Source organism: Erinaceus europaeus, chromosome 1 (assembly GCF_950295315.1).
Source record: "Erinaceus europaeus chromosome 1, mEriEur2.1, whole genome shotgun sequence".
In the NCBI taxonomy this organism is placed as follows: Eukaryota; Metazoa; Chordata; class Mammalia; order Eulipotyphla; family Erinaceidae; genus Erinaceus; species Erinaceus europaeus.
Window position 1 is genome coordinate 69,552,590 of NC_080162.1, and position 26,840 is coordinate 69,579,429.

The window sequence follows — 26,840 nt, forward strand, 5'->3', positions numbered from 1 at the left end:
AAGGATCCCGGTTCGAACCTCCAAGCTCCCCACCTGTTGAGGGGGGGAGGGGTGTCACTTCAAAAACGCTGAAGCAGGTCTACAAGTGTCTATATTTCTCTCCTCCTCTCTGTCTTCCCCTCCTCTCTCTATTTCTGTCTGTCCTAGCTAACAATAACAACAGCTATAACAACAATAACAATTACAAGGGCAACAAAATGAGAAAAATGGCCTCCAGGAGCAGTGTATTCATAGTGCAGTCACTGAGCCCCAGTGATAACCCCGGAGGAAAAAAAAAAATGATGCACATTGTGGGAGGAGTTGTGTTCTCCCCTTGTCTTATTCCCAACCCCACCTTTACCCCTAAAGGCATCAGGGTTTACCTAGACATCAGGGACAGGGCTGCTACTAGGCTTCCAGATGGGGAATACAAAGCGAGAGGGGCTGTGGAGCAGGGAGGGTACTTTTAGTTTTCAAAACCACTGAAAAACTCCCTCAAACTATACCAGTCAAAATCTGATAGGTTGTTTTAAAGACATGATTAGGATAACAGGTAATATTTTGAACATGGTTACATAACAATAAAGGACCGTCATGCCTACGGCTTTCAAACAATTCAGGGGAGATGAGGGAGAAAGAAAAGGTTAAGGGAGTTGAAATTCCCCTTTGTGGGTTCCAGGTGGAGTCTCTAGAAAGAATTACAAGGGAACACACGTGATAGACATGCAATTCTTAAATCTTCCTTTATTAAATTATGAGGTAAAAGTCATGCAGAAGTAAAATTAGAAAGAGAAAGCTTGGGAACAGACTTCCAAGGGCCCTGGAAGGTTTCCAAAAGGCCTCTCCATGTGAAAACCTCTCCTCTTCTTTAGCTTTGCACATCACAAAGCCAGGTGTGGTTACCTTATCCCAACTTCTCCCACAATGTGCATCATCTGTGCTCATGTTTCTGCTTTCCACGTGCTTGTGCAAGCACGGTACAACAAAGTGTCTGTGCCCTCCAGGATCTAGTGAGATCTATACCCCTGTACTATTCCCAACAAAAAGGCATAATTGAAAGATGTAAAATATTCATTATCTGGGGTATCTGGATGAAGGATGTAAACAAATTCTCACAACTTTTCTATAAGTATAGTTATTTCAAATAAGAAGCTAAACTACTGCACACCCAAGAAGCCAAGTCATCATAGCTGCTCAGTTTCTTGGGTCATTCTCTGGTAAGAGATGGAGCTTGTATATAGGAGACTGAATTTCTTACCTGAAGTTCCCTATTTGCCCCCCATCCCCAACCCACCATCCCATCATACCAACCCACCATCCCATCATACCACACCCTTGACAGTAGAAGCAGGCACAAGCGACTGGGAGTTTTCAGTTTTCATTGACCCTGTGTGAGCTCCCTCTAGTGCACAAAGGCACAGCTACAAGCAGTCGTGAGGATCCCTCAAAAAGACCTTGAGGGACAGGGGTAGATAGCATAATGGCTATGCTAAGAGATTCTAGAGTCTGAGGGTCCAAAGCCCCAGAGATTCTAGAGTCTGAGGGTCCAAAACCCCAGGTTCAATCCACCACACTATCATAAGCCAGAGCTGAGCAGTGCTCTGGTAAAATAAATAAATAAATAAATAAATAAATAAATAAAATAAACCATGGGAAACTTGAGAACAGAAGGCTGAGTAGCAAGAAAAGGAGTTAGATAGGGGTGCATGAGAAATGTTATAGGGTGGAGGAGATAGTATAATGCTTATGCAAACAGGGTCTCTTGCCTAAGGCTCCAAGATCTTGGGTTCAATCCCCCACACCATTTACCAGTGCTCTGGTAAAATGCTAATATTGATAATTAGAAAAAAAAAAAGAAAAGTTATAGATATTTTTCAAGCACAAGAGATGTGCACTTGGTCTTTGAGCTGCAAGGTGAAGACTGGGTGGAGCTGCTGGGAGGCACACACCCCTTGACACCCAGGTTCTTGGTGGCAGCATCCTCTCAGGATAGCCAGAGACTCCGCCAAGCACAGGGCTGCAACCACTTATAGTGGGCATGTGAGAAGGATGGACTTACTGGGATTTCAACACTGGTTCTCAACCCTATACAGTGGTATCACCTAGAGAATTGTGTTAAAATGTCAATGCCTAGGGTCTGAAAGACAGCATAGTGGTTATGCAATACTTTCAGACTTGAAGTTCCAAGGCCCCAGGTTCAATCCTCAGCACCACCATAAACCAGACTGAGTTTCACCTTATTCGAAAATGTCAGTCTGAGACCCTTCTCCAAGGAGTGGCCTCATTTGTGGAGAACATAGAAGTTTACCTCAGGTGACTACTGTACAGTCCAGTTTGAAAAGCACTGGCTTGCTGAGAGAGAAGAGGAAAAAAGGAAGGATACTTGAAAGTAGTTAATAGGTGTAGATGTGACTTAGAAAAGAAGGCTGGACCATAGAAAAAACAGGCAAAAAAAAAAATTAGTTAAAAAGTCAACCTGTATCTGCAACTTTGGGAGAACTATTACAGGGGATATTGGCGGAGATAGGGACACAACTGTATGGAATTATACCTCTATTATATTTTTATTTTATTAGTGATTTAATATTGATTTTCAAAATTATGATAGTATAATTCCATCCAGTTCCCACCACCAGAGTTCTGTGTCCCTACCCTCTCCACTGGAAACTGCAGTAGTTCTCCCAAGGTCACAGATAAGAGCTGATTCTCTATTTTTCCCCATTTTTTTATATTTATTTATTTTCCCTTTTGTTGCCCTTGTTTTTTATTGTTGTTGTAATTATTGTTGTTGCTATTGATATCATTGTTGTTGGATAGGACAGAGAGAAATGGAAAGAGGGGAAGACAGAGAGGAGGAGAGAAAGATAGACACCTGCAGACCTGCTTCACCGCCTGTGAAGTGACTCCCCTGCAGGTGGGAAGCTGGGGGCTCGAACTGGGATCTTATGCCGGTCCCTGCGCTTCACACTACCTGCGCTTAGCCCGCTGTTACCGCTGGCTCCTTTTCCCCCATTTTTTAATGGTCTTGGCTTTACTTCCTTTCTAAGTTGTACTTACACCTATTACTACTTCAGGAGTCCTTTTGTTTTTTCTCTTCTCTCAGATAAGAGAAACAGTGCCTGGCTTCCTCTAGTATATTCCAGATTCGCTTCCCTTTCAGTGGTGGTATAAAAAAAAAAAAAAATTCCTGGTGATAAACACTTGGGGTCCTAGTGGAATGGGGGTACAGAGCCCTCTGGTTTACTTCCAATATCATTTATCCCTCTGGGAGTATGGACCAAAAATCTTCTTGGGGTGCAGAAAGTGGGAGTTCTGACTTCTGTAATTATTTCTCCACGGGACATGGGTGTTGACAGGTCCATTCATACCCCCAGCCTCTTTCTATCTTTCCCTAGTTGGGTAGGGCTCTGGTGAGGTGAGAATCCAGTAAGCATGGGTCAGTGAAATCATAGTAGCATCTGGAACATGTATATCCCTATTATCTTATAATTCCATAAACAAGTATGAAATCACTAATAAAAGCACCGGCTTGGGAGACTTCCGAAGGTGGGGCTACGAGCAGCAGCAGATGTGTTTCTCTCCTCTCCTTTACCAGATCAACTAGGCATACACCAAAGGAGACCACCTGGGACTGAAACAAGACTGGACTAGAACGACTTCAGGAACCCACCAAATCACCGGTGAGTGCAAAGCACTGGCTTGGAACATTCAGAGCTGAGAATCCTCCCTTTGCCATCTTCAACTAAGAAAAAATAATTGGAGCTCCAGTGGTGCAGTTGGTTAGCATAAAGTACTTAAACAGAAAAAAAAAATGGCAGCCTCACATCGCCCAGACCACCACCATGATATCATGGCCATCCTCTTTTCCCTATGCCGCACAAATTTCTTCATCAAAGTCTGATGCTCTGACCATTTCTCACCACACCAAGGACCCCATATTCCTCTTGCCTGGATTATTGCTATTTCTTCCTCTCTGGTCTCCCTGCCCCTGCTCTTCCCACTCTGAAAGTACCAAACAGAGAAAACTAGACTGTGGTGGTGTATCAGTGTGGCAGGGCTGCAGGGAACCAGCTGGTGGTCAGGATGAAGGCAGAATCAGCAGGTCTCGGTTACTGATGAGATTACCTAGTCACCACCTAGTTTAACAGAATAAACGAGGAGTTAAAAAATAGTAACACATGGTCCGGGAGGTGGTGCAGTGGATAAAGCATCGGACTCTCAAACATGAGGTCCCGAGTTCGATCCCCGGCAGCACATGTACCAGAGTCGTCTGGTTCTTTCTTCCTCTCCTCCTATCTTTCTCATGAATAAATAAATAAGATCTTTAAAAAAAAATAGTAACACCAGATCAGAGAAGCTATAGGGGGCCAGGGGTGGTGCACCCGGTACTAAGCACAGGGAACCATGCAAGGATCCAGCTTTGAGCCCCATGTCCCCACCTGCAGAGGGGATGCTTCACAAGCAGTGAAGCAGGTCTACAGTTTTTCTATCTCCTCCTCCTCTATTTTTCTATCCTATTCAATAAAATGGAAAAAATGGCCATCAGGAGCAGTGGATTTGTAATGCAAGCACTGAGCCCCAGCAATAACCTTGAAGGCAAAAAAAAAGTGAGTGGGGGTGGGTAGAGGTATAGAAAAACGAGGTTTGTGTCTGACCATTCAAAGTCCATATGAAAAGGTCTTGTATGCCCATGTGCTAATGACATGGATTTGGGAGTTGTGGACAGGAACTGAGAGACTGAAGTGCCAGCAGTGGGTGTGAATACCCAAGAGAAAAAATGCAAATGGAGGGGGAAGAGAACCCAGAGATCACCATCTAAGAACCAGGTCAAGAAGAGACATCAAAAAGCAGCACCCCAGGAAAGTAAGTCAGGGATGCAGGACCCAATGGCTAAGCCCAGGCCTGTCTGCAGAAGCATGCTGTGGTGTGCAGCACCCCAGGAATTGTCCCCGGTTCCACACAACCAGTCTCTACATCTCATGCCAAGTCAGAACTTACCTTCTGCACCTACAGCTGTCAAAACACACACCCCTACCAGAAACCACACAGCAGCTAGAATTTAACTGATGTTTATTTATGCAATAGGAACATCCAGGTATATAAATAAGTTAATACTTTCCAATGTACAGTATATCATGTTCTGACACTGCATTGAATAATCTGCATTTATTATTCAACATTGATCAGGATGTCACAGAGAAAGGTCAGCTGTGGCAAAAAAAAACAGGGATTCAGTAGTCATATACAGGGCATAGCAGCAGCACAGACATGCCTATTTGGGGAGGCTTTAAGGACTACACTTGGGCTCCAAACACTCAGGAGCTATTCCAAGGCCTCCCAGTATCTGAGGGAAGAAACTGAACATCAATACCAGCCTGTTAGTGAGAGACAGCTGAGTCCCAGGGTGTCTGGTCCACCCAAAGGGGGTGAGGGGAAGGGAAGGCACCAGCCTTCCTGTGACATAGATACTGGCAGTGATAGCCTACATCTGACTACCTGGCACTCCTCAAAGTAGGCAGGAGGTCATCACTGTTAGGGGGGAAATTCTCATTGAATAGATCCTCAGAATGGGCAGAACTGAAGCAGCTATCCACTTGTGTCAACTCACCCAAGAATATTAGAATCCCCAAGATTTCTCAACAGTGGTGCCTGTCTCTACCACTCTGAGCTTTCTCTCTGCTTTGGAAAGTGTCAATAAAAAAATAAAGCTTGGGAGTCGGGCGGTGGCGCAGTGGGTTAAGCGCACGTGGCGCAAAGCGCAGGGACCGGCGTAAGGATCCCGGTTCGAGCCCCCGGCTCCCCACCTGCAGGGGAGTCGCTTCACGGGTGGTGAAGCAGGTCTGCAGGTGTCTATCTTTCTCTCCCCTCTCTCTCTGTCTTCCCCTCCTCTCTCCATTTCTCTCTGTCCTATCCAACAACAAAGCAACGTCAACAATGGCAATAATAACCATAACGAGGCTGCAACAACTAGAGCAACAAAAAGGGGGAAAAATGGCCTCCAGGAGTGGTGGATTCATGGTGCAGGCACCGAGCCCAGCAATAACCCTGGAGGGAAAAAAATAAATAAATAAATAAATAAAGCTTAATATCAGTATCAGAAGAGAATCCAAAAGCTTCTGATTCCTGGTCCTCAGACCCACATAAGATGCAGAGTCAGTCTGAGTCTGCCCTCAGCTTCAGGATTAATGGCCCCCTCCCTGCCTGTGTTCCTCCTGATGCTTGTTCCCTGTCCTCTAGCCAGGCAATAGTCGCACCCTGTCCCTGCCTTTTTATCTTGGCGCCACATTCTTTAATTTAATTGGCCCTGGTGTTGTCTGTTCAGCTGTTCCACCATGTAACCAATCCCCAGAAGCCTACTCAGCCAGTGTGATGCAAGGTAGCCACATGATGCCTATAGGTAGGATTCTAATGAGATGGCATTCAAAGGTCACTCTTATACACATATACACGTTGCTCACTAGAAAATACTTTTGGGGAGTCGGGCGGTAGCACAGCAGGTTAAGCGCACATGGCACAAAGCACAAGAACTGGTGGTAGGATTCTGGTTCGAGCCCCCAGGTCCCCACCTGCAGGGGAGTCGCTTCACAGGTAGTGAAGCAGGTCTGCAGGTGTCTATCTCTCCCCCGTCTTCCCCTCCTCTCTCCATTTCTCTCTGTCCTAACAACGACAACATCAATAACAACAATAATAACTACAATAAAAAGGCAACAAAAGGAAATATTTTTTTAAAAAAGAAAATACTGTTTTTAATCACTTTATTGAGGGCTTAATAGTTTGCAGTGCAGTTGTTGACATATGGAAACATTTTCTCATCTCCCTGTGATGGGTGCCTTAGAGAATATTCTTAACTCCCTTTCTAGTCTGCTTTTCCTTTGCACAAAACCAGTACATGAATCTAACAGAGCTGAGAAGTAGGTGACAGAGATGTGAATACCCGCAAACAGAATGCCCTTTGGGATAGAATCATCAAGCACAACATAAAGGCAAGGCTCTCCAGAGGCTGCCAAGAGCCAGCTGCCCAATGCCTGGGAGACCAGTGCCCAGAAGGTGCTCACCTCCAGTTAGATCTTCTCCTCTGAATACCAAAAGTTGTTGGTTCCACTAGATGTAAAACAATGAGGAAGGAAATGCCAGGCTTGTCAGACAAGTCTAGAAAAGAGGGTCTCTCAGCCCAGCTCAGAACCAGACCATTCCAGAAACTGCTTATTAAACATCTACAACCAGGTTCTTCTGTCATGACCCTTACTTCTCTAATTAACTGAAAGAGAGAAACCATTTTTTAAAGACTAGTAATGGGTCTTAATTCCTCACTAAAACCCAGGAAATAATTCAGTCAAACCAGTAGTCTATGTTATTATTCCTTTCCTTATTATTATTCCATTAATCTTTGTCAACATTGTTCCTTCAAAATGAAGAATCCTCAACTTTACACACTTGCTCCATCCAGAAAACCAAGGAAACATTTTTCACTCAATTCAGTGTTCACTGTCCATGAATGTGATTCCTTACTAATCTAGAATTCAACAGAAGTATCCATCACCTACCCTCAAATGGTCACCTGCTTCAAACCCAAATAATTCTTTTATGAAAGCATGAAACTGTTTTAAAGGGAATGCAGAACTTTTAGGCTAACAATATAATCAGCTACAAAGGTCTCTCCTTCCCCCACTCTTGACCCCTGAGGTAACTCATACAAAGAAGTGCTACCTTTAGCCAGAGGGGGCTGCGGGGTCCAGAGTGAGTCACAGACCTTCTCTGTGCAAGAAAGGGATCACTGGGAAGGAGGAAGTGGAAAAGGCCTCAGGTGAACCATTCCATTCACACTAAAACCAGAGAACATTTGAATATCCTCAAGTCATCTATCCCTGAGTGGCTACAGCTTTCTAAATGCAGTGGGAAGTGCCCAGATGTGTAGGTGAATGTTAAAGTTGGACTGTTTCAGTCACCACAGGGTGGTCACTTTCGAGACTGTAACTACTCCAGCTGCGTGCAGAGGAGCTAACAGTGTAATGGCTGAAACCCCAGTGGGTTTCCATGGGCTTGGCTTCAAGTTACCAGCTGAGTTTAAAAAATAAAAACAAATGTGGTCCGGGAGGTGGCGCAGTGGATAAAACATTGGATTCTCAACCATGAGGTCCTGAGTTCAATCCCTGGCAGCACATGTACCAGAGTGATGTCTGGTTCTTTCTCTCTGCCTGTCTCATGAATAAATAAATTATTTAAAATAATAATAATAAAAACAAACAAGGGCTGGGGAAATAGCATAATGGTTATGCAAAAAAGACTTTCAAGCTTGAGGCACCATAGGTCCTAGATTCAACCCTACCACCATAAGCCAGAGCTGAGCAGTGCTCTGCGATCTCTCATTAACATAAATTAAGATTTAAAATAAACTACTGAACACTTACTATGTTCCAAACACTGTGCCAAACATCTACATGCATTTCTCCCAAGAGTGACATTCTGCCTGAGCCACCCACACACACGACCAACCCTCCATCCCCAACCAGGCCGTCAGCACTTAGGATACTTTCGGGAGTCGGGCTGTAGCGCAGTGGGTTAAGTGCAGGTGGCGCAAAGCACAAGGACCGGCATAAGGATCCCGGTTCGAACCCCGGCTCCCCACCTGCAGGGGAGTCGCTTCACAGGTGGTGAAGCAGGTCTGCAGGTGTCTATCTTTCTCTCCTTCTCTCTGTCTTCCCCTCCTCTCTCCATTTCTCTGTCCTATCCAACAACAACAACAATAAAACAAGGACAACAAAAGGGAATAAATAAATAAAATAAATACTAAAAAAAAAAAAAATTTAAAAAAAGGATACTTTCAACCTGCTAGGGTCTCACTGACAGCATAAAATGAACTCTAGTTTCAATTAGGCTCCAGCCAACTGGGCAACTAGCTTAAACTCTAACCACAGAGTCTGTTCAGTCTTCTTTAACATACAGCTCTGGAGGGACCAAGAAATAGTTCGCTTGGTAGAGAGCACACCTTACCAAATATAAGCCTCTGGGTCTGGGTCCTGATAGCACATGGGAGCCCCACAGATAACAGGTGTGCTGTGATGATTCTCTTCTCATTCTTCTCTCTCGTTCTTCTCCCTGCCACCCCACCCCCACCCCAAATAAGGAGTAAAAATCACCAACTCTGGGAGACTGCTTGGTAGTGCTAACACATGTGTGCAAGACCCTGCATTTATTCCTTGGTATCACAAAAAATATACATATCTATAATTTGGGAATCTTCTTATATAAGTCATTACAGCAGAAAAAGCCCAGTGTGTGTGTGTGTGGGGGGGGGATAGCTACCAAAAAATGTTTTCAAAATTTGTTAAGTGTTAACGTTTAAAGTTACATTTCACCATTTCTAAAAGTGACTTAGCTTTAAACATACATTATAGGACTATACAATGCTAAGAATAAATACAATTTTACATATAGCAATGAAAAGACTCAATATAAAACAGGCAAAATAATAATAATCAGAAATAAGGTTCAGACTACCCAGGAGAGTTTTGCTTTAAGAAGGAAAACATACAGGGGTACTTTTTGGATGCTGAGAGGAAAGGGGTGTCATGTACAAACAAATTCAGTGTCCTCAGAGCAGTCAGAACTCAACAGAGAGGACATCCAGGCTGGTGCTTTGATGGCTGACCCTCTGCAGATCATTCCCCAGTTTCTGCTACATTTTTTCATCAGGCCCTTGTCACTAATTCTGAGCCAACTGGGAGCATTTTAAGGCCAATCTGGGGCAGAAGTCAGATCTCTTACACTTGAGGGAAAGAATGCTGAGGAACATCCTAGTCCTTGTTGTGGTGGGTGAGTCCAAGAGGGACACAGACTTGACAATGCAACATGACCCCGGAGAAGCTCTCTCCACTCAAGCCCTAAGGATTTACATTGCAAAACAAAACAAAAATACACATGTTCCATTTATCTTTCTAGATATTTAGGGAAAAAACGAACCGAACAAAACAAAAACCTAAGCTATGCAATATTTATGAACACTAAAGACAAATGGAAAACATTAAACCATACATGGAAGTGACCCACTGAATTCATTACAAAGGAGGACACATGGTTTTAGTCACATTTTATTTCTCTTACACATAAAGGATCTAAATAAATTCACTGAGGTATGCATAGGTGTGTGCTAACATAGTTTTTTGAATCTTGTCTGTGTGGTGAAATATTTTCAGTAAATGGGAGAGAAGAAACCTTGTGCTACACAGACACATGGTGGCATTGGTCTCCTGGCTACAAGACAATGAAAGTCCTCCTATCACACCAAGAAGCATGTGGGAGAAACCAGGAGTGAATAAAATCCAAGCTGGCCCTCTGCACAACATTCATCTTCAGTCTGCAGAACCTCAAGGCCCCTCCACCCCTAATCAGCAACCACTTCCACAAAGGAATGTGTCAAGCTTCTTGATCCCAAAGGCAGCCCTATTCAAGAGTAGCTTTCGGTGACTGAGCCCCAGATGAGACTCCCTGCTCCCTAAGATGGCACTCTATGCCCACAATGAAGTAACACAATACAGTGAGGTGTCCTTATAGCAGGTTTAAGGGATCAAGTTCATTCATCAGTCAGAAAAGTTGACTCATTACTACTCACTTCCACTGTTTAGTTTGTTGCTCACCTTATGCACAAATATTTTTTAAAAAGGTCTGCAAGCATTTGCTTTTAGGGTGTCCAGGACACTAGTCAATGCCTCCAGCAAGTTCAAGTATCATGAATTTGCTAAGCCAGAATCATGGAATACTGAAATCAGAAAACTTGTCAGAAACGAGGGCCCCGGGAAGGATGGGTCTTGTCCAGGGTCTCAAAACCAGGACTGAGACCCTGTATGAAAATGCTGTTGCTTTTTAGGAGGAGGTCTCAAACTGAAAAAGAAAAGTCATGTGCTGTAACAGAAGTGAACATTCAGAAAAAGGAAGTCACATCAGTGTTGCATGCATATGTGTGTGGGTGGGGGTGTCACACAGTGACTGCAAGCTGAATCTTCTAGAAGAGTCTGCCCTGTGCTGAAAGTGGTAGTGATCTGGGCACACGGTGAGTCTTCAGGGATGCAGCAAGGCTGAATGAAAAACAAAACAAGCCAGCACCAGACCACTGTGCTTAAGCAAGCCGTGACACCCTCATTTGGCAATGAGAACAGCTACAGCACGGAATCATTGAAAACGTTTGGGCTCTAAGTTCTCCTGTACTCCTCCTTTGTTTATTGTCCTGACAAAGAACCTGTCTTCTCAAAGTCAACCTCACTCCTAAAACAAGGAGGGGAGAAATATCACAGTTAAAAAAAAAAAAAGTCCCGCAGTAAATACAAACTACATTTAAACTGATCGCATTAAAAAGTGTGCATTTAATCCTCGGAACAGTCAAACCTCTAGTCAGGTTAGGTTTTCCAAAGTTTTAAGCAGGATCTTACGGTTTCAGTGAAGAAGTCATGGTACAACTGAGATCACTATTAAGAAATAAGTGACTTTTCAAACAGACACATAGATATCCACTTGCCTTAAGAGTAGGACACATACAACACAGCAGCTACATGGGTGGTGGGTCAGGCAAAGGATGCTGCTCCCTGCCTAATAGAAAAGCTCCCAGAAAGGATTCAGCAGCAAGAAATCTACAGCACAAACATGAATGGCATCATCCCTGAAAAGACACAGTTACCCTATAGGAGCTACTTGAGCCTAAAACCTGTGGGGAGGGGCTCGGTTACAGTACATTCTATTGCATACACTTGAAATATTACAGTGCATTTTTCCCAGGCTACTATAAATAATTATTCATGCTTTCTGGAGAAAATAAAAACTGAAACCTCCTTTCAGTCTATGATAAAGGTGGACCCACATCACAAAGCAAGTGCTCATGTTCCGCAAGATTTCCTCTGGATAAAATGCGTATCTGATTAATATGCCTTTGTCCCTCCAGCCTACAGAAGGTCTTGCAGCCCCAAGGCAGGGATTATAGAGGAACACAGCAGAAAACTCTCCAGAAGCAAAGGCATCCAAGCCTGGCATCTCTTCCCTGCTGGGGAGCAGCCCCCAAGACAGGGAGGGGGCCCTGAACTGGTTGAACACAGATGAGCATGCACTCTCTGACCAAACCCAGAACAGGTCACTTATTGGGAACCAGAAAGTCCCCAACAGTTGCTCCCAAGTTGAGCAACAATATTAACATCCAGGTGGTTAAAAAAACTTTTTGTTTAAAAAAACCAAAAGGTTTTTACCCTGTGACTTCTTTCCAACTCAAAGCTATAGTTCACTCACAACCCAAATCATAAGCACATAGCCTGTATATAGATATTTTTAAACCTACAGATAAAAAATACACTACCAAAAAAAAAAAAGACAGTGAGTTGAAGCCTTGTCATTGCCTAAGTCACACAGTGGGTTTGCCATGGAGCCCTGCTCCTCCTCAGTTCTATTCCTGTTCTCCCAGCCCTGGGAGACAGACCCCTATTCATTATCCTCGGTGATGGTGGTCAGCATCCCCTTGTCAGCCAGGTGAGACTTGAGTGTGTTGAAAATATGAAGCTGCTGATCTGGCCTGAGGGTCAGGAACTGCTGAATCAGCTTGCTTGGGTTAGGACCCCTGGAAGACATTGTGAAGAAAAAGCACTGAGTCAGAACCCAGCAACTCCCAGGGCCTATCATAGTGACTGCACCCACTTCTGGATTCTGTGCCAACAGAGGCAGGGATTACCTCAGTTAACCCATAGTAGCCACTGAAAACTGCATTCATGTTTGGGATGCTTTTCACTAAAACTGAGATACAGATAACAATTCTAGAATTTCACCACACTTAAAATTTACCCACTTGGGGAATCGGGCGGTATCGTGGCAGGTTAAGCACAGGTGGTGCAAAGCAAAAGGACCGGCATATGGATCCCAGTTCGAGCCCCGGCTCCCCACCTGCAGGGGGGGGGGTGTCATTTCACAAGCGGTGAAGCAGGTCAGCAGGTGTCTATCTTTCTCTTCCCCCCTCCTCTCTCCATTTCTCTCTGTCCTATCCAACAACAACAACAATAATAATAACTACAACAAGGGCAACAAATGGAAATAAATAATTATTTAAAAGAAAAATTTACCCACTTGGCTCAGATGGAAAGGCACCATACCTGATAAAACTGGCAATGTAGACATTGACAAAGGTGGCCATCAGATACTGGCAGTCAAAACGATCCATTATGCCTCCATGGCCAGGAATGGTGTTAGCAAAGTCCTGTTGAAGACAGGGAAAAGACTGCTAAACTTGAACTCACCTCATGATCAACCCCTAGCTGCTGACCCCACCTTAATATCCAGATAACTCTCTTGAGTAGCTGAGGACAGAGAATGTAAGAAGCAAGCACTGATCCAAATGCTGAAAATATGCTGAGGCTAGTATAGGATACAGTGATAGTAAATTATATGGCATTTCCTTCTGAAAGATAACATTAAGGGGCCAGGTGATGGCACACTCGGTTAAGTGCACATTACACTGCACAAATACAGTTTCAACCCTCTTGATTCCCACCTGCAGGGGGAAAACTTCACAAGCAATGAAACAGTGCTACAGCTCTCCCTCTCCCTATCGCCTTCCTCCCCTCTAAATTTCTGTGTTTCTATCCAATAAATTCATAAAAATATTTTAAATGTAATATTAAATAAACTAAAAGGTAAACTATCAAATTTTCTTATGAACACAGAGAGAAACAGAGCAACACATGTGATGCTAGGGATTGAACTTGAGAGTCTCATGCTTGAGACTCCAGCACCTTATTCACTAAGCCACCACCTAGCTACAGAAGCAATGTCTCCTTATTTAACCTGATAGCTATATGCATATTGAAAAGGATCACAAATTAATGGTTAGGGTTTATTTTATAGCCTGGTATTTGGAAAGGAGCAGTAGGTGACAGACTGGACAGGAAAGGAGAAGCAAAAAGAGAATTAGATGGGTGACAATGAAAGGAACAGAAGAGGCTTTTCCTACTTTGATCTTAAAAGCTCGTTTGAATCCACTTGCAAAGAACCCTCCAAAGGGACCGATGAGTGAGGCAAAGGTAGAGAGAGCGATGCTATGAATCTGGAAAGGGTACATCCGGACTGTTTTCTGTAAAGAAAATGAAGGAATAGTTGTAAATTTATAAATCCAGTCTTTTACTTGTTAACATAAGAAACTGTGTATTTTAGACACAGGCTGCAGGTATGGATCACCCTGTCAATGTCCATGTCCAGCAGAGAAGCAATTACAGAAGCCAGACCTCCAACCTTCTGCACACCATAAAGATCTTTGGTCCATACTCCCAGAGGGATAAAGAATAAGGAAGCTTCTATTAGAGGGGATATGGAACTCTGGTGAAGGGAATTGTATGGAATTGTACCTCTCTTATAGCACAATCTTATCAGTCACTATTAAGTCACTGATAAAAGAATTATATAGTGGGCTGGGCGGTAGAGCAGTGGGTTAAGCGCACATGGCACAAAGCACAAGGACCCACGTTAAGGATCCTGATTCAAGCCCCCGGCTCCTCACTTGCAGGGGGGTTGCTTCACAAGTGGTGAAGCAGGTCTGCAGGTGTCTCTCTTTATCTCCCCCTCTCTGTCTTCCCTTCCTCTCTCCATTTCTCTCTGTCCTATCCAACAATGATGACATCAATAACTACAACAATAAAAAAAAAGGGCAACAAAAGGGAATGAATAAATAAATATTTAAAAAAGCATTTAAAAAATCTACTGACCAAAAAAAAAAAAAAATCTACTGACCTATTTTGTATTTTGAATAAATCTTTGTTATGAATGACTAACACTATGCACTGGCCATTTAGAAATCATTAGCTTGATGAAGTATACAAATATTCTAAAGCTAGATACATTTCACTATACAAATACCAAAACTTTGTATGTTAAAATCCTCCCATTTTATCGAAAGTCTGGTACTGGAAATTATGTACTAGAAAGCTCTGACCCTTACAGTAGCAGAAACACATTTTCCAAGATTCTAATTTTTACTTACATGAAAGCCAACTTTTGTCACTGGAAACAATTACTCTTAACTTTCTCCTTGTGACGGATGCATTAACTACATACTCAAGAAAAACATCTGTGTGGCATTTCAGCTCTGAAAAGCTATAGTGTGTTTCTGTTTTTCAAACAAAAAAAATATGTTCTTACAAAAATCAACTACTTCAATTCATAACTCAAATGCACACAAACATTTCCTTCAGGGAGGTGTCATACTTCCATATTTAGCAGAAGTGTTGTACAGAAATCCCATCTTGGTGCAGAGACTATTAGAAGTGTGTGTTCAAAGGTCAATTTAATAAAATAAAACTTGCTATTTCATCAAAGCCACTGTTAAAGAGAAACTGGCTTATTTTTACAGCAAATGTATGGTATAAGGAATCCAATAAATTGGACCTGCTTAGTGTCGCTGCCTTCACTTATACTGAGACACCAGCAGGTTTAACTAGTGTTGTACCATCAAGATAATCTAGCAAATAATGTCATTGTGCTAAGCAGCCACTGAACTACCACCACCCCCCAAAAGGATTTCAGACTCCCTCAGGAATTTATAAAGCACTCTTTGAGAGTCACTAATCTAAATGATTTCTAGTGGAAGGAAAGGTTTCTTCCCCTCACCCTGAGAAATTCTCCTTCAAAGTTGAGACAATTTTAGAAAGGGAAAAAGCTGGTGCTTGTTTCATTTTTTTTCCCCTTCTGTGTCTCTTTTGAGGAAAGGCATTAGCAGAGAAGTAGCTCTCTTTCTGTAGTCACTATCCAACTTGGATAGTTTACCCCATGTGAATGACACATACCCAGCCAATGGCTGACTGGATCACCCCAGGAATGTTGTACTCATGCAGGCGAAACAGGTCTGAGGGTTCACAGTCCACAGTGAAGCTGTTGGTGTCATTGTTGTACTCCACAGGGCAGACAAAGCATCTGTACCCAGACATCACATAGGACAGCTGAGGATAAAGACAGGCAAAGGAGACAGATTCCAGTCATCCAGTCTGGGCAGCAGAAAGCTGTTTGGTCATGTTTCTCACAGTACCTAGCACTCTGCAAACTGTAAGCTATACACTGAAGTCAGACATTTGTTTCTTAAGTTTAAACATGTTACCTCAGCTGGGGGAGGGAAGTGTTGGGGGCAGTTCGTGACCCAATGGACTATCATACATAGTTTCTGAAATACTAGATCACCTGGGTCCTGAATAAGCCCATCAAAGAGCTGAAGGGATTTGACCCAAGGACAGTAAGAAATTTCTCCCCTCTTAGAGAGGCTATGATACATTTATCTTGAGATCTCTTAGCTGACTGCTGACTACAGACAGGTAGTGGCAGAGTAATATAGTGAGTGAGAGGCAGCCAAGAGGAAGATGGCTGGAGAACAATTCTGTAGGAAGTCAGTTAGACGGCACTGAAAAGGGAAGAGACTGGGCTATAGTCAGGAGCAGAGTGGGGTTCTTGAAAGGGAGATCATCCATAGGCACTTACAGAAAAAAATCTGGGTGCGAGAATATCTCACCTGAGCCCTGACTCCCAAGTATCAATCATCTCACCTAGAAATATCAAATTCCTGGACAAGAACGGCACCTCCTGAGTGTCGCCATATCGTGACATGAGAGGAGTAAAAGGGGCACATGATCCCTATTGCTCAACTGCAAGACCTTGCTTGAAAACTGTCTGAAAAAAGATAGCTGGTACTGCCTGTGTGTCCTCCAACAGGGCACGGTCACCATTCAGCAAGACAGAACCCCTGGTCTGTTCTAGACAGGCCTTGAAAGTAAGAGTAAGACATTTGTCAACTCCTGCCCCCAGTCAGGACCCACCACCTACCAGAAGTCCAAATACCACAGTAGCAAAGAAGCCCCCAATGAAACCTTCCCATGTCTTCTTCGGGGACAGCTGTGGACAAAAAGCAAGGTCTTAACAAAAGATGTGTTGGTAAATACTCATCTTGGGAATAATGATTACTTGTTAAAAGAAAAAGAAAAAACGTTCTATTACTAAAAAGCAAATAAAAACAAAACAAAACAAAAAACTTTAACTTCATTTTGTTAACTACCTCGCCTTTTAAAATTCTCCTGTACTTGGTTTCTTTGTTCCCTGTCTTATTATCTCTCAATTTCCTTTTTCTATTGATCACAGAAATATATTATTATAAAACAGTAGTCTGAATGATAACACTCAAATGTAAATCAAAGTCTCCAAAGTGTGTCTCTATAACCTATAAAATATTTTACTAGTCTGTATTTTGTAGACTATACAGACACACTTTGGAGACTTTGAATTTCAGTCTACAAAATATTTTCTTTACTAGCTTATGTGAATAGTTATCACTGTTTTCCTTTAACTTTTCTCTTAAAATTAATTATAGTTTTTAGGGCTGGCAAAATAGTTTTGGATAGTGCACTACTTTACCATGTGTTAGACCCAGGTTTGAGCCCAGCCCCCACTGCACTGAAGGAAGCTTCAGTGTTGTGGACTCTTTTACTCTGTCTCTATCTTTAAAAAAATTAACTAACTACCTTTTTTGTTTTTTTCATTACCCACCCAATAGATGTCCTTTCTTTTCTCAAGTTGACCCTATATGGAAAGCACCACCTTTATACCTCATAGTAATATTTCCTATGAGAGGCAATCCACTTACCTTGATGAGTGGGGTCCGACCAAAGAAGAAGCCAAACATATAGGCCATTATGTCATTACAGATCACACAAGAAATAGGGACAATGAACCTAGGAAATAAACAAAGGATCAGCCCTACCAAGATAATACTTCGAAGTCTACAAAGCAATGCCACTGAAAATTCCAGTAATAAACTAACCATAAGTACATGTTACCCCTTAACGAGAGATTGGACTCTCAAGCATGAGGTCTTGAGTTCAATACCCGGCAGCACATGTACCAGAGTGATAATCTGGTTCTCTCCTCCTATCCCTCTCATTAATAAATATTAAAAAAAAAAAAAAAAGCTGTCACTTCAAGCTGTCTCTTTTTTTTCTTTCTCCTATGTAGGGAGAGACTGGAAGACATTATAGCAACCAAAGCTTCCTCCACACTGTGTGCCAGGGGCTCAAACCCAGGCTTCACATATGGAAAAATCGGTACGCTCCTAGAGAGCTATCTAACTAGTTCTAAGTGTGAGTCTTGCCCAGCAGGAGCAGCAGTGGCAGCAATATTAGGAATGTACTAGAGGGGGCCAGGCAGTATGGCGCACCTAGTTAAGTGCATGTTACTATGAGCAAGGACTGGATTCAAGCCCCAGTCTCCACCTGCAGAGGGAAAGCTTCACAAGTGGTAAAGCAGTACTACAAGTTATCTAGCTAGCTAGCTAACTAGCTCCCTTTCTATCCCCCTTCCCTCTCAATTTCTCTCTGTCCTATCAACTTAAATAGTTTTAAAAAGTCTTAAAATAGGGGCTGAGTGGTGGCACACCTTGTTGAGCATACATGTTACAAGTGTGTTAGGATCTGGGTTCAAGCCCCCAGGCCCAACCTGCAAAGTAAAAACTTCACAAGAAGTGAAGCAGGTCTGCAGGTGTCTTTCTGTTTCTCTCCTTCTCTATCTCCCCCTTCCCTCTCGATTTCTGGCGGTCTCCATCCAATAAATAAATAAAGACAATAAAAATAAATAATTGAAATATTTTTAAATCTTAAAAGAAAATAAAAAAGGAATTTACTAGAAATTCACATTCTCATATTACACCCCAGATCTACTGCTGCAGAAAGCATGGGGTGGAGCCTAGCAATCTGTTGTGACCAATCCTGCAGGGTATTCTGACATAGCTCAAGTTGGGAACTGCTGGCATGGCCTAGAAGGCAGGCTTCAACCCATCTGAACATGAGAAAGACCAACAGAATCAAAAGGGAAACCCTGACTGACATGACTCACCAGATCATTCCTTCAAAGAGGTTGTGGATAACAAGATGTGATTGGGTTACAACAATTAATAATGTTACATGGGTCCAGCCAAACTGAAAGAGAAGAAAAAGAAGCTATGTCTAACCATTTACCTTAAATGAACTTCAATAACAGTCAATTCCAAATAGAAATATGCAAAAACAAACAAAAAAGAAAACAGAAAAGATATTTATTTCTGCACCTGTCTTACTAGAAGTAAAAAGTTACCAAAAACAGGCCTCTGGGAGTAACTTTGAACTCCGCCTTCAATTCCCATCAAATGTAACAGCCACATAGTCCACAGAAAGAATCAGTCCTATACTCTGAGAAATCTGAGCACTTCTCATTTTCTTATTTATTGAATCCTCAAGGCACTCAGAGAGGGAGATATTTTCAACCTGAAAGATACAGTGGGCCTGAAATTTCACTTGAATACTACCTGGAGGCCACCTTCAGTTTCTAGTATAGAAACTGTGCAAGGTGTAAATTAAATTGTAGTGATTTGGTGTAGGCAGACATAAGCCTGCCAAATAGGCCCTTTTCCTTCATGCTCTGAGTTCTAGATGCACACAGAAAAAGACTTCATTCTAGTTTTCTCACAGGAAAAAAAAAAAAAAAAAGATAAAACCACTGAGCCTCCACAGAATTTCACGTAAGCCAAGAGTTCTGACACACAGACATTTCCCTTACCATGTAGAACTGCAGCCGATAATGCTTCTTGACCAAACTTAGCACAAACATGCAGAATCCTAGTTGGAAGAGAGAGGAGAGGAAAGAGCACAGTGAATCACACTTTACATTTATCTTTGTCCAAGTCTTTTGCTTTAGCTGTGTTAAGTGGTTATCTGACTAAGTACCTGGCAGCAGTTAACCAGTGTGCGATTCCAATGCCCAGTTCTTCAGAGTAATCACAAAAAAAAAAAAAAAAAAGACTCCTTCAAGACAATCAAAGGAAGTAAATGCTTTAGTGAAAATTACAATTAATTTAGGGCTCTGTTCACCAAAGTGAAGTGTTATGATCCCACAGCAGGAGTCAGCAAATAGCAGGCATGCCAACTACTTTCTCTTATAACAAAATGTTATTGAAACACAGCCGTGCCCACTTTCTATATACTGTCTATAACCACTTCTGTGCTACAATATAGACCTGAGTCTCAAGAAAGACCCTGTAGGCCCCAAAGTCTCACTTTTCTCTCCTTTCTCAATAAATAGATAAAATATTTTTAAATAAATAAAATATCCCCCACCTGCAGGGGAAAGCTTCACGAGTGGTGAAGTAGATCTACAGGTATCTCTCTGTCTCTCTCCTGCTCTATTTCCCCCTTCCCTCACAACTTCTGCCTCTATTCAAAATAAATAAAGATTAAAATAAGTAAATAAAATTTAAAAATATCATCTGCATCTTCAAGAAAAACTTAGCCAATTCTTTGTAGAAAATAAGCCTGGTGAAGGGGGAAATCCTGCTACAGGGTCAAGGTCACACAAAAATTTGAAACCTGGTCTGGTGAAATAGCTTACTTGGGTAGTGTGCTGTTCTGCCATGTATATATGACAAAGGTTCAAGCCCGGTTCCCACTGCACTGAAGGAAACTATGGTGCTCTTTCACTGTCTCTCTCTGCCTCTCTCTCTCCTCTCTTTGAAAAAATTCAACAACAAACAAAAGGCCCTGCCTCCTACCCCTACCTCCTATACACCTTCTCCAGGACATAAAGGGATTCTTACTCTCATTGTGCTGGACCCCCTCAAAAGTAATTTTGCCCAGAAATGAACATGCTGCTGGTTCCAGACTCCTGACCTCCCTCTGTGAGGGCTACTTTCAGGGTCTGAAATATGCTTTTTGAATATCCTCAATGACAGTAGGCCCTGAGGCAGTGGGCTTTAAATATATATGTATGTATATATGTGTGTGTGTTTGTGTGTGTATGTGTGTGAGCATGTGTATACACGCACACACATATATATTTTTAATTTCTTTATTGGGGAATTAATGTTTTACATTTAACAGTAAATACAATAGTTTGTACATGCAAAACATTTCCCAGTTTTCCATATAACAATACAACCCCCCACTAGGTCCTCTGTCATCCTTATTGGATCTGTATTCTCCCCACCCACCCACCCCAGAGTCTTTTACTTTGGTGCAATACACCAATTCCAGTTCAGGTTCTGCTTGTGTTTTCTCTTCTGATCTTGTTTTCAACTTCTGCCTGAGAGTGAGATCATCCCATATTCATCCTTCTGTTTCTGACTTATTTCACTTAACATGAATTTTTCAAGGTCCATCCAAGATCAGCTGAAAACGGTGAAGGCACCATTTTTTATAGCTGAGTAATATATATATACCACAACTTGCTCAGCCACTTATCTGCTGTTGGACACCTGGGTTGCTTCCAGGTTTAGGCTATTACAAATTGTGCTGCCAAGAACATATGTGTACACAAATCTTTCTGGATGGGTGTGTAGTGGGCTTTATATGTTACCACCCAGTTTCAGAGTTTTTCAGAGTATTACAATGACTCCATGAGTGAAACACATGCTTTACCACATATGAGGTCCTTGGCTGGATCTCTAGTACCACATGGGAGCACCACAGACAGCAACAAGGAACTCCATGGATGGTGGAGCAATTCTTTGATGTCTCTACCTTTCCTTCCCTTCTCTGTCTCTCTCCTTCTCTAAAAATGCAAATGAAAACTGGGCTGAGGAGACCATTCAGTGGTATCATACATAGCAAAGTGTATGCCTTCTATTCATAAGTCCTAAATCCTATCCCCAGCATTACAAAGATAAAAATGGGTGAAACTCCATAGCATCACATAAAAAATAAAATTATAAGGTAAAAAGGTCAGACTAAAATTTAGATCAGAAAAAACTTTTCAGCCAGTCTGAGGCAACTCTAAAACTCACTTTTATTAGTGTTTAGTCTTCAGTCTGAATTAACATAGCATTTTACAGTTTGTCAAACTTGAAATCTTAACTTATCTGATTTAATCCTCAAAGTGGCTCTAATGTTTACACTATATAAGAACTGATTAAGATTTTTAAAAAACTGAGATGCAGGGAGACTAGAACCTTCGAAGTCACGGAGTCCTGTGGCACTCAAGTTAGCTAAACACCCACTACAATGTCTCTCTCAAGGTAGTCCATGGAAGGCAGAGTCCTCAGTTCTTCCAGAGTTAACATCACAACTTTCTATTAACCAATATACTCCCCAACTCTTCCTCAGCAGACCTACAAAAACAAGACAGACAAAAGAAATTCATAGTGAACCATATACCTGTCAGGTAGAGAGTAAATGAAATGAATCGGTGGTATTTACTGAGAATCCGCAAAGGCTCCTCTCTCTGAACCAGGGTGAAGAAGTAATCGGTCACCGTTTCACCATAGAAGAAATAATTTACGCACAGTAGAAAGTACCTGTAAATGAAGACAGGTCACTACCATGGAGACACATGTGGTCCCTCCTTTACAGGGAGGCCGTGAGAAAGACCATAAGGGCAGTCCCCAAGCCCTCCAGACTCCAACGACAACTCAAAGAAGACAAGTAAACTATGAACCCCTGTTCATTAGTGACAATGCAGGTGAGAAGCTTATCTAGAAATCTGTGGCTGTTTTCATTCACTTTCCATTTATCACAAACTTGAAACATGGCCTTTGCTCCTTTTACAGAGTCCAAGTAATCTAAATACTGATGTCAACATGGTCAAAGACATAACCAGTATGTTTTCTTCTGAGGAAGACTTTCAAATCCTTGGTAACTACTTTCTGAAAGGTAATCCACACAACCCCACAAAATACTGAAATACTAGGACCTCAAGAATGCTACGTAGTGGTCTGGGAGGTGGCAAAATGGATAAAGGATTGGATCCTCAACCATGAGGTCCCAAGTTCAATCCCTAGCAGCACATGTACCAGAGTCTCTCCCTCTCCTCCTATCATTCTCATGAATAAAAAAAGAAGAAGGAGGAGGAGGAGAAGGAGGAGAAGGAGGAGGAGGAGGAGGAGGAGGAAGAGGAGGAGGAGGAGGAGGAGAAGGAGAAGAATGCTATATAAATCTAAAGCATCACTCTCCTCCCACCTACCACTGCCACAAATTCCAGCCACAAAACATCTGTCATCCAAACCTGCTAAGGGTAGGTACCCTGAGGGCTATGGGTCTTACCAGCTGAGAGTTCTGAACCAGGGCAGGTCATAGGAATGGTAGACATTATAGCCAATAGTGATAATCTCATGGAAACACTTAATCTGGACACACATGACCTGCAAGGCACAAAAGAGAAAAAAAAAGGCTAACTTTTACGTTCTGCTCTTTAGAAACAAAAACCAACAGATGAGACTTCAGGATAAGTATTATAGTTAATGACCTGGGAAGCTCAGCAAAGTGTATGCCTTCTATTCATAAGTCCTAAATCCTATCCCCAGCATTACAAAGATAAAAATGGGTGAAACTCCATAGATGCTAGAATGATGCTTTGGTGTCACTCCCTCTTCTTCAAAATACATTAAAAATAGGAGGCTGGGGAGATAGCATAAAGGCTATGCACAAAGACTTTTTTTTTAACTTTTTTTATTTTCCCTTTTGTTGCCCTTGTTTTTTTATTGTTGTTGTAGTTATTACTGTTGTTGTTAATGTCATCATTGTTGGATAGGACAGAGAGAAATGGAAAGACATGGGGAAGACAGAGAGGGGGAAAGAGAGACACCTGCAGACCTGCTTCACCGCCTGTGAAGCAACTCCCCTGCAGGTGGGGAGCCACGGGCTCAAACCAGGATCCTTATGCCAGTACTTGTGCTTCTCACCATGTGCACTTAACGCATTGTGCTACCACCCAACCCCTACACAGAGACTTTCATGACTGAAGCACCAGATATCCCAGGTTTAATCCCCAGCACCACCAAAAGCCAGACAGGAGCAGTAGCAGTACTGTGGTAGAAAAGAGAAAGACAGAAGATGGATGGATGGATGGATGGACGGACGGAAGGGAGGGAGGGAGGGAGGGAGAAAGAAAGGAGAGACAGAGTGAGGGCCTGGGTTCAAACCCCAGTTCTGTATCAAAAGAAGACAGAGATAAATTATATTTAACAAAAATGTCAGACCAACAGTGAATCTATTTTTTTTATTCTGACACTATCCTATCCTACATAACAATGCAATCTTTTCTATCAGAATAGATTGAAATGCTCACAATAAATACATGCTCCTAAAGTTTCAATTAGTTTGTTTTGTTTAGTTTAAGTTTTTACCAGAGCACTGCTCAGCTCTGGTTTATGGTGGTGCAGAGGAGTGAACCTGGGACCTTTGAGCCTCAGGCATTAGAGTCTGTTTACAAAACCATTATGCTGACTCTCCTCCTGCCCTCTAATAGCTTTTTATTCTAGAACCTCTCAAGCTTAATCAATCCCTTTCCTATTTGACTTTGAACAGAAATACTTGAAAAGCCCCAACTGCCAAGCTCAGTAGTCAGCTGTGAGTCATGCCCCAATGCTGTGGACAGGCCTGGGCTGAGAGATAAGCATTATGGATCCAGGAAACCAAGACAAAACCAAGAGTCACAAAATAGGCAGTCATGGCTGGGGTCACAACTTAATCAAACAACTGAAATAATAAAATCAAATTTCCCAACTCTGACCTCAACAGAACAAAATGTCAAAATGTCAAATAATATATCAAATAAATGTGAAATAATAAAATGTCAAAATAAAGGACTGGAGAGGTAGATCAATGTACCAGAGCACAGAGTTTTGCATACCTGAGGCCCCATAGGTCCCTGGTTCATCCCCTGGCTCCATCATAAACTAGAGATCAGTGGTGTTCTGGGGTGGCTGCAAGTGTATATATCTGTCTAGGTATCTTCTTTTGACTGCTGACAGGCAAGAAGTCACAGATATCTTAAGGCAGAGGTATTGTTAAAAGCCTGAATGCCAAGTGACTGCTAAAACCAACCTGTCACTTAGATTATCAGTTCTGCAGAAAAGGAACAAGGAAAGAAAAAAAAACTGAAGGAAAAACTAAAACAGCAATGAAATGACACTTACAATGATCATTAAAACCATTGGTCCCAGGTAAATGATGATGAAGAAAAATGCAATCATGGCCAAAGTCAGGATACCTCTCACCCACCAGTTCTTCCATCTAAGTTAGGAGGGAAAAGGAGAAGGCATGTTAGGAGTCCAGAAAGAACAGAAGCACAAACACAAGGGGGCTGAGAAGAGAAGGCCCTCAGGTCAGTGCTTTCCAGGAGCATCTTCACACTGGTAGAGAGAGGTATTCACCTAACCCACAACCAAGCTCAGCAGGTGCTATAATGACAATGTCCTTTCTCCAGAGAAAAATATTCCTAAATAATGTCTTAACAAAGCAAAGGAGGAGGAAGAGGAGAAGGACATAATGCCCTTTTCTGCTATTCTTCCATATCTACTGTGGTGGGTTCTATGGTTGTCTTTATGTAAACAAAAAGCTATGAACATTTTTCCTGCGGGATCCTACACAGTTCTGCCCCTGAATCATTATAGTGATAAAAACATTAACTATCACAAATACATACCAGGCACTTTAACAGGCTTTATTACATATAATAATCATTCAATCCTTAAAACTACTGTCTTTCATAGATAAGAAAATGGATGGACAGCTCCCAGCCATTCAAAGTAGTGAAGCCTGGGAGTCTGGCCCTTAGCCACTGCACAAAACATTCCTTGAAAGGAATATGTGTGCAGGAATACTTTAACATCATGTTTGGGGGAGTATAGTTTGTGTCTTAATCTATACTATACAGCTGGGATTGGAAAAACTAGAGTCTCAAGGAATCAAATTTTTTTAATAAAGGTTTTATTTATTTATTTATTTATTTGGAGAAAGGATAGGAGAGAGAAAGAACCACATATCATTCCAGTACATGTGCTACCAGGGGTTGAACTCAGGACCTCATGCTTGAGAGTCCAATGCCTTATACACTGTGCTACCACCTGGACAAGGAATTAAAATTTCAATCCTAGACTCACCCGAGTTGTAAAATTCCTCAATTTTTTCTACGAGAATTTAAGAATGTTCACAAGGATGTGTGTGACCAAGGGAAAACTCAAGGCTGGATTGGAGCTTAGGTTCCTCGGGGACGCAGCACACTGCACCGTTTATCTCCATGAGTTGCATCACGGCTCACCCCTTTACCCAAGCTTTCCGCCCACTTGAACTGCCCCTGCGTCTTTCCTGGCTGTGTTGCAGCTGCTGTCAAACACTAGATGACATCAGTGGGAGACAGTGACTAATGCAAGTGGACGGGCTTGACTCACGTACTTTGTTTACTGGGAGTTATTTATTTATGGGGGGTGGTAGGGTTAGGGTGTTTCTTCAGGGGAGGGAGTACCACGTTACTTTACTTGAAGCAAAAATGCAAATGAAAGAACTTAAGTCAATGTTTTGGTGCAGCACTATACAAGAAATGGCTCCCAGCATTAGACTGTGGACTCAGAGGGCTCTGGGTCTTCTACGGCACTAAGAACGTAGTACAAGAACCCTAATAAGTACCTAACCAAAGCCAGCTTACCTTGATGACAAGCTGGACAGGGCCCTGTTGAGGACCTCTGGGGTATCATCCACAGAAGTTGGCAAGGGAGCAGATTCCGCTCGACTCTCACTGTCAGATGCCGTCTCCCCATCTGTCTTTACTTCTGATTCCTATGCAGAGGGAGTGGGAAACAGGAGAGGAAAAAGTCAGAAATGCCAAGCAGGATACTGTGAATACAATCCTGTCAGGAGATCTGTGGGAAAGATGGAACAGCACCTGAGGACTTGGCAGTCAGGGGATGGGACAGATGGGACTCACAACAGACCTGACACTCTTCTGACATGTTTCATGGCAGACAGATCCCAGTACTGTTCTACCTTGCCTCCTGGAGAAGAACAGTCCAGAAAAGAAAGTTTGAGCTGGGGGCCAGGAGGTGGCACACCTGGTTGAGCTCACATATTACA

The 26,840-nt window shown here is 42.4% G+C and overlaps 1 protein-coding gene across 2 annotated transcripts; it reads right to left on the minus strand.

Moving 5' to 3' along the window:
• Window positions 1–5,032: 5,032 nt before the first annotated feature.
• Window positions 5,033–26,567, minus strand: CDS2 (CDP-diacylglycerol synthase 2). 2 transcript variants are annotated; one of them, XM_060186771.1, is made up of 13 exons: window positions 26,416–26,567; window positions 24,908–25,004; window positions 23,034–23,131; window positions 22,149–22,288; window positions 19,561–19,619; window positions 18,862–18,944; window positions 17,618–17,705; window positions 16,804–16,872; window positions 15,780–15,932; window positions 13,955–14,074; window positions 13,098–13,201; window positions 12,434–12,571; window positions 5,033–11,629 (listed from the first exon to the last, which is right to left on the minus strand). In XM_060186771.1, exons 2-12 carry the CDS (start codon window positions 24,962–24,964, stop codon window positions 12,436–12,438), a joined length of 1,107 nt encoding a protein of 368 aa, XP_060042754.1. In that variant the 5' UTR covers window positions 24,965–25,004; window positions 26,416–26,567; the 3' UTR covers window positions 5,033–11,629; window positions 12,434–12,435. The 2 variants fall into 2 exon arrangements, with proteins under 2 accessions (XP_060042754.1, XP_060042747.1); XM_060186764.1 differs by having other exon boundaries at window positions 5,033–12,571.
• Between the last annotated feature and the right edge of the window lie 273 nt (window positions 26,568–26,840).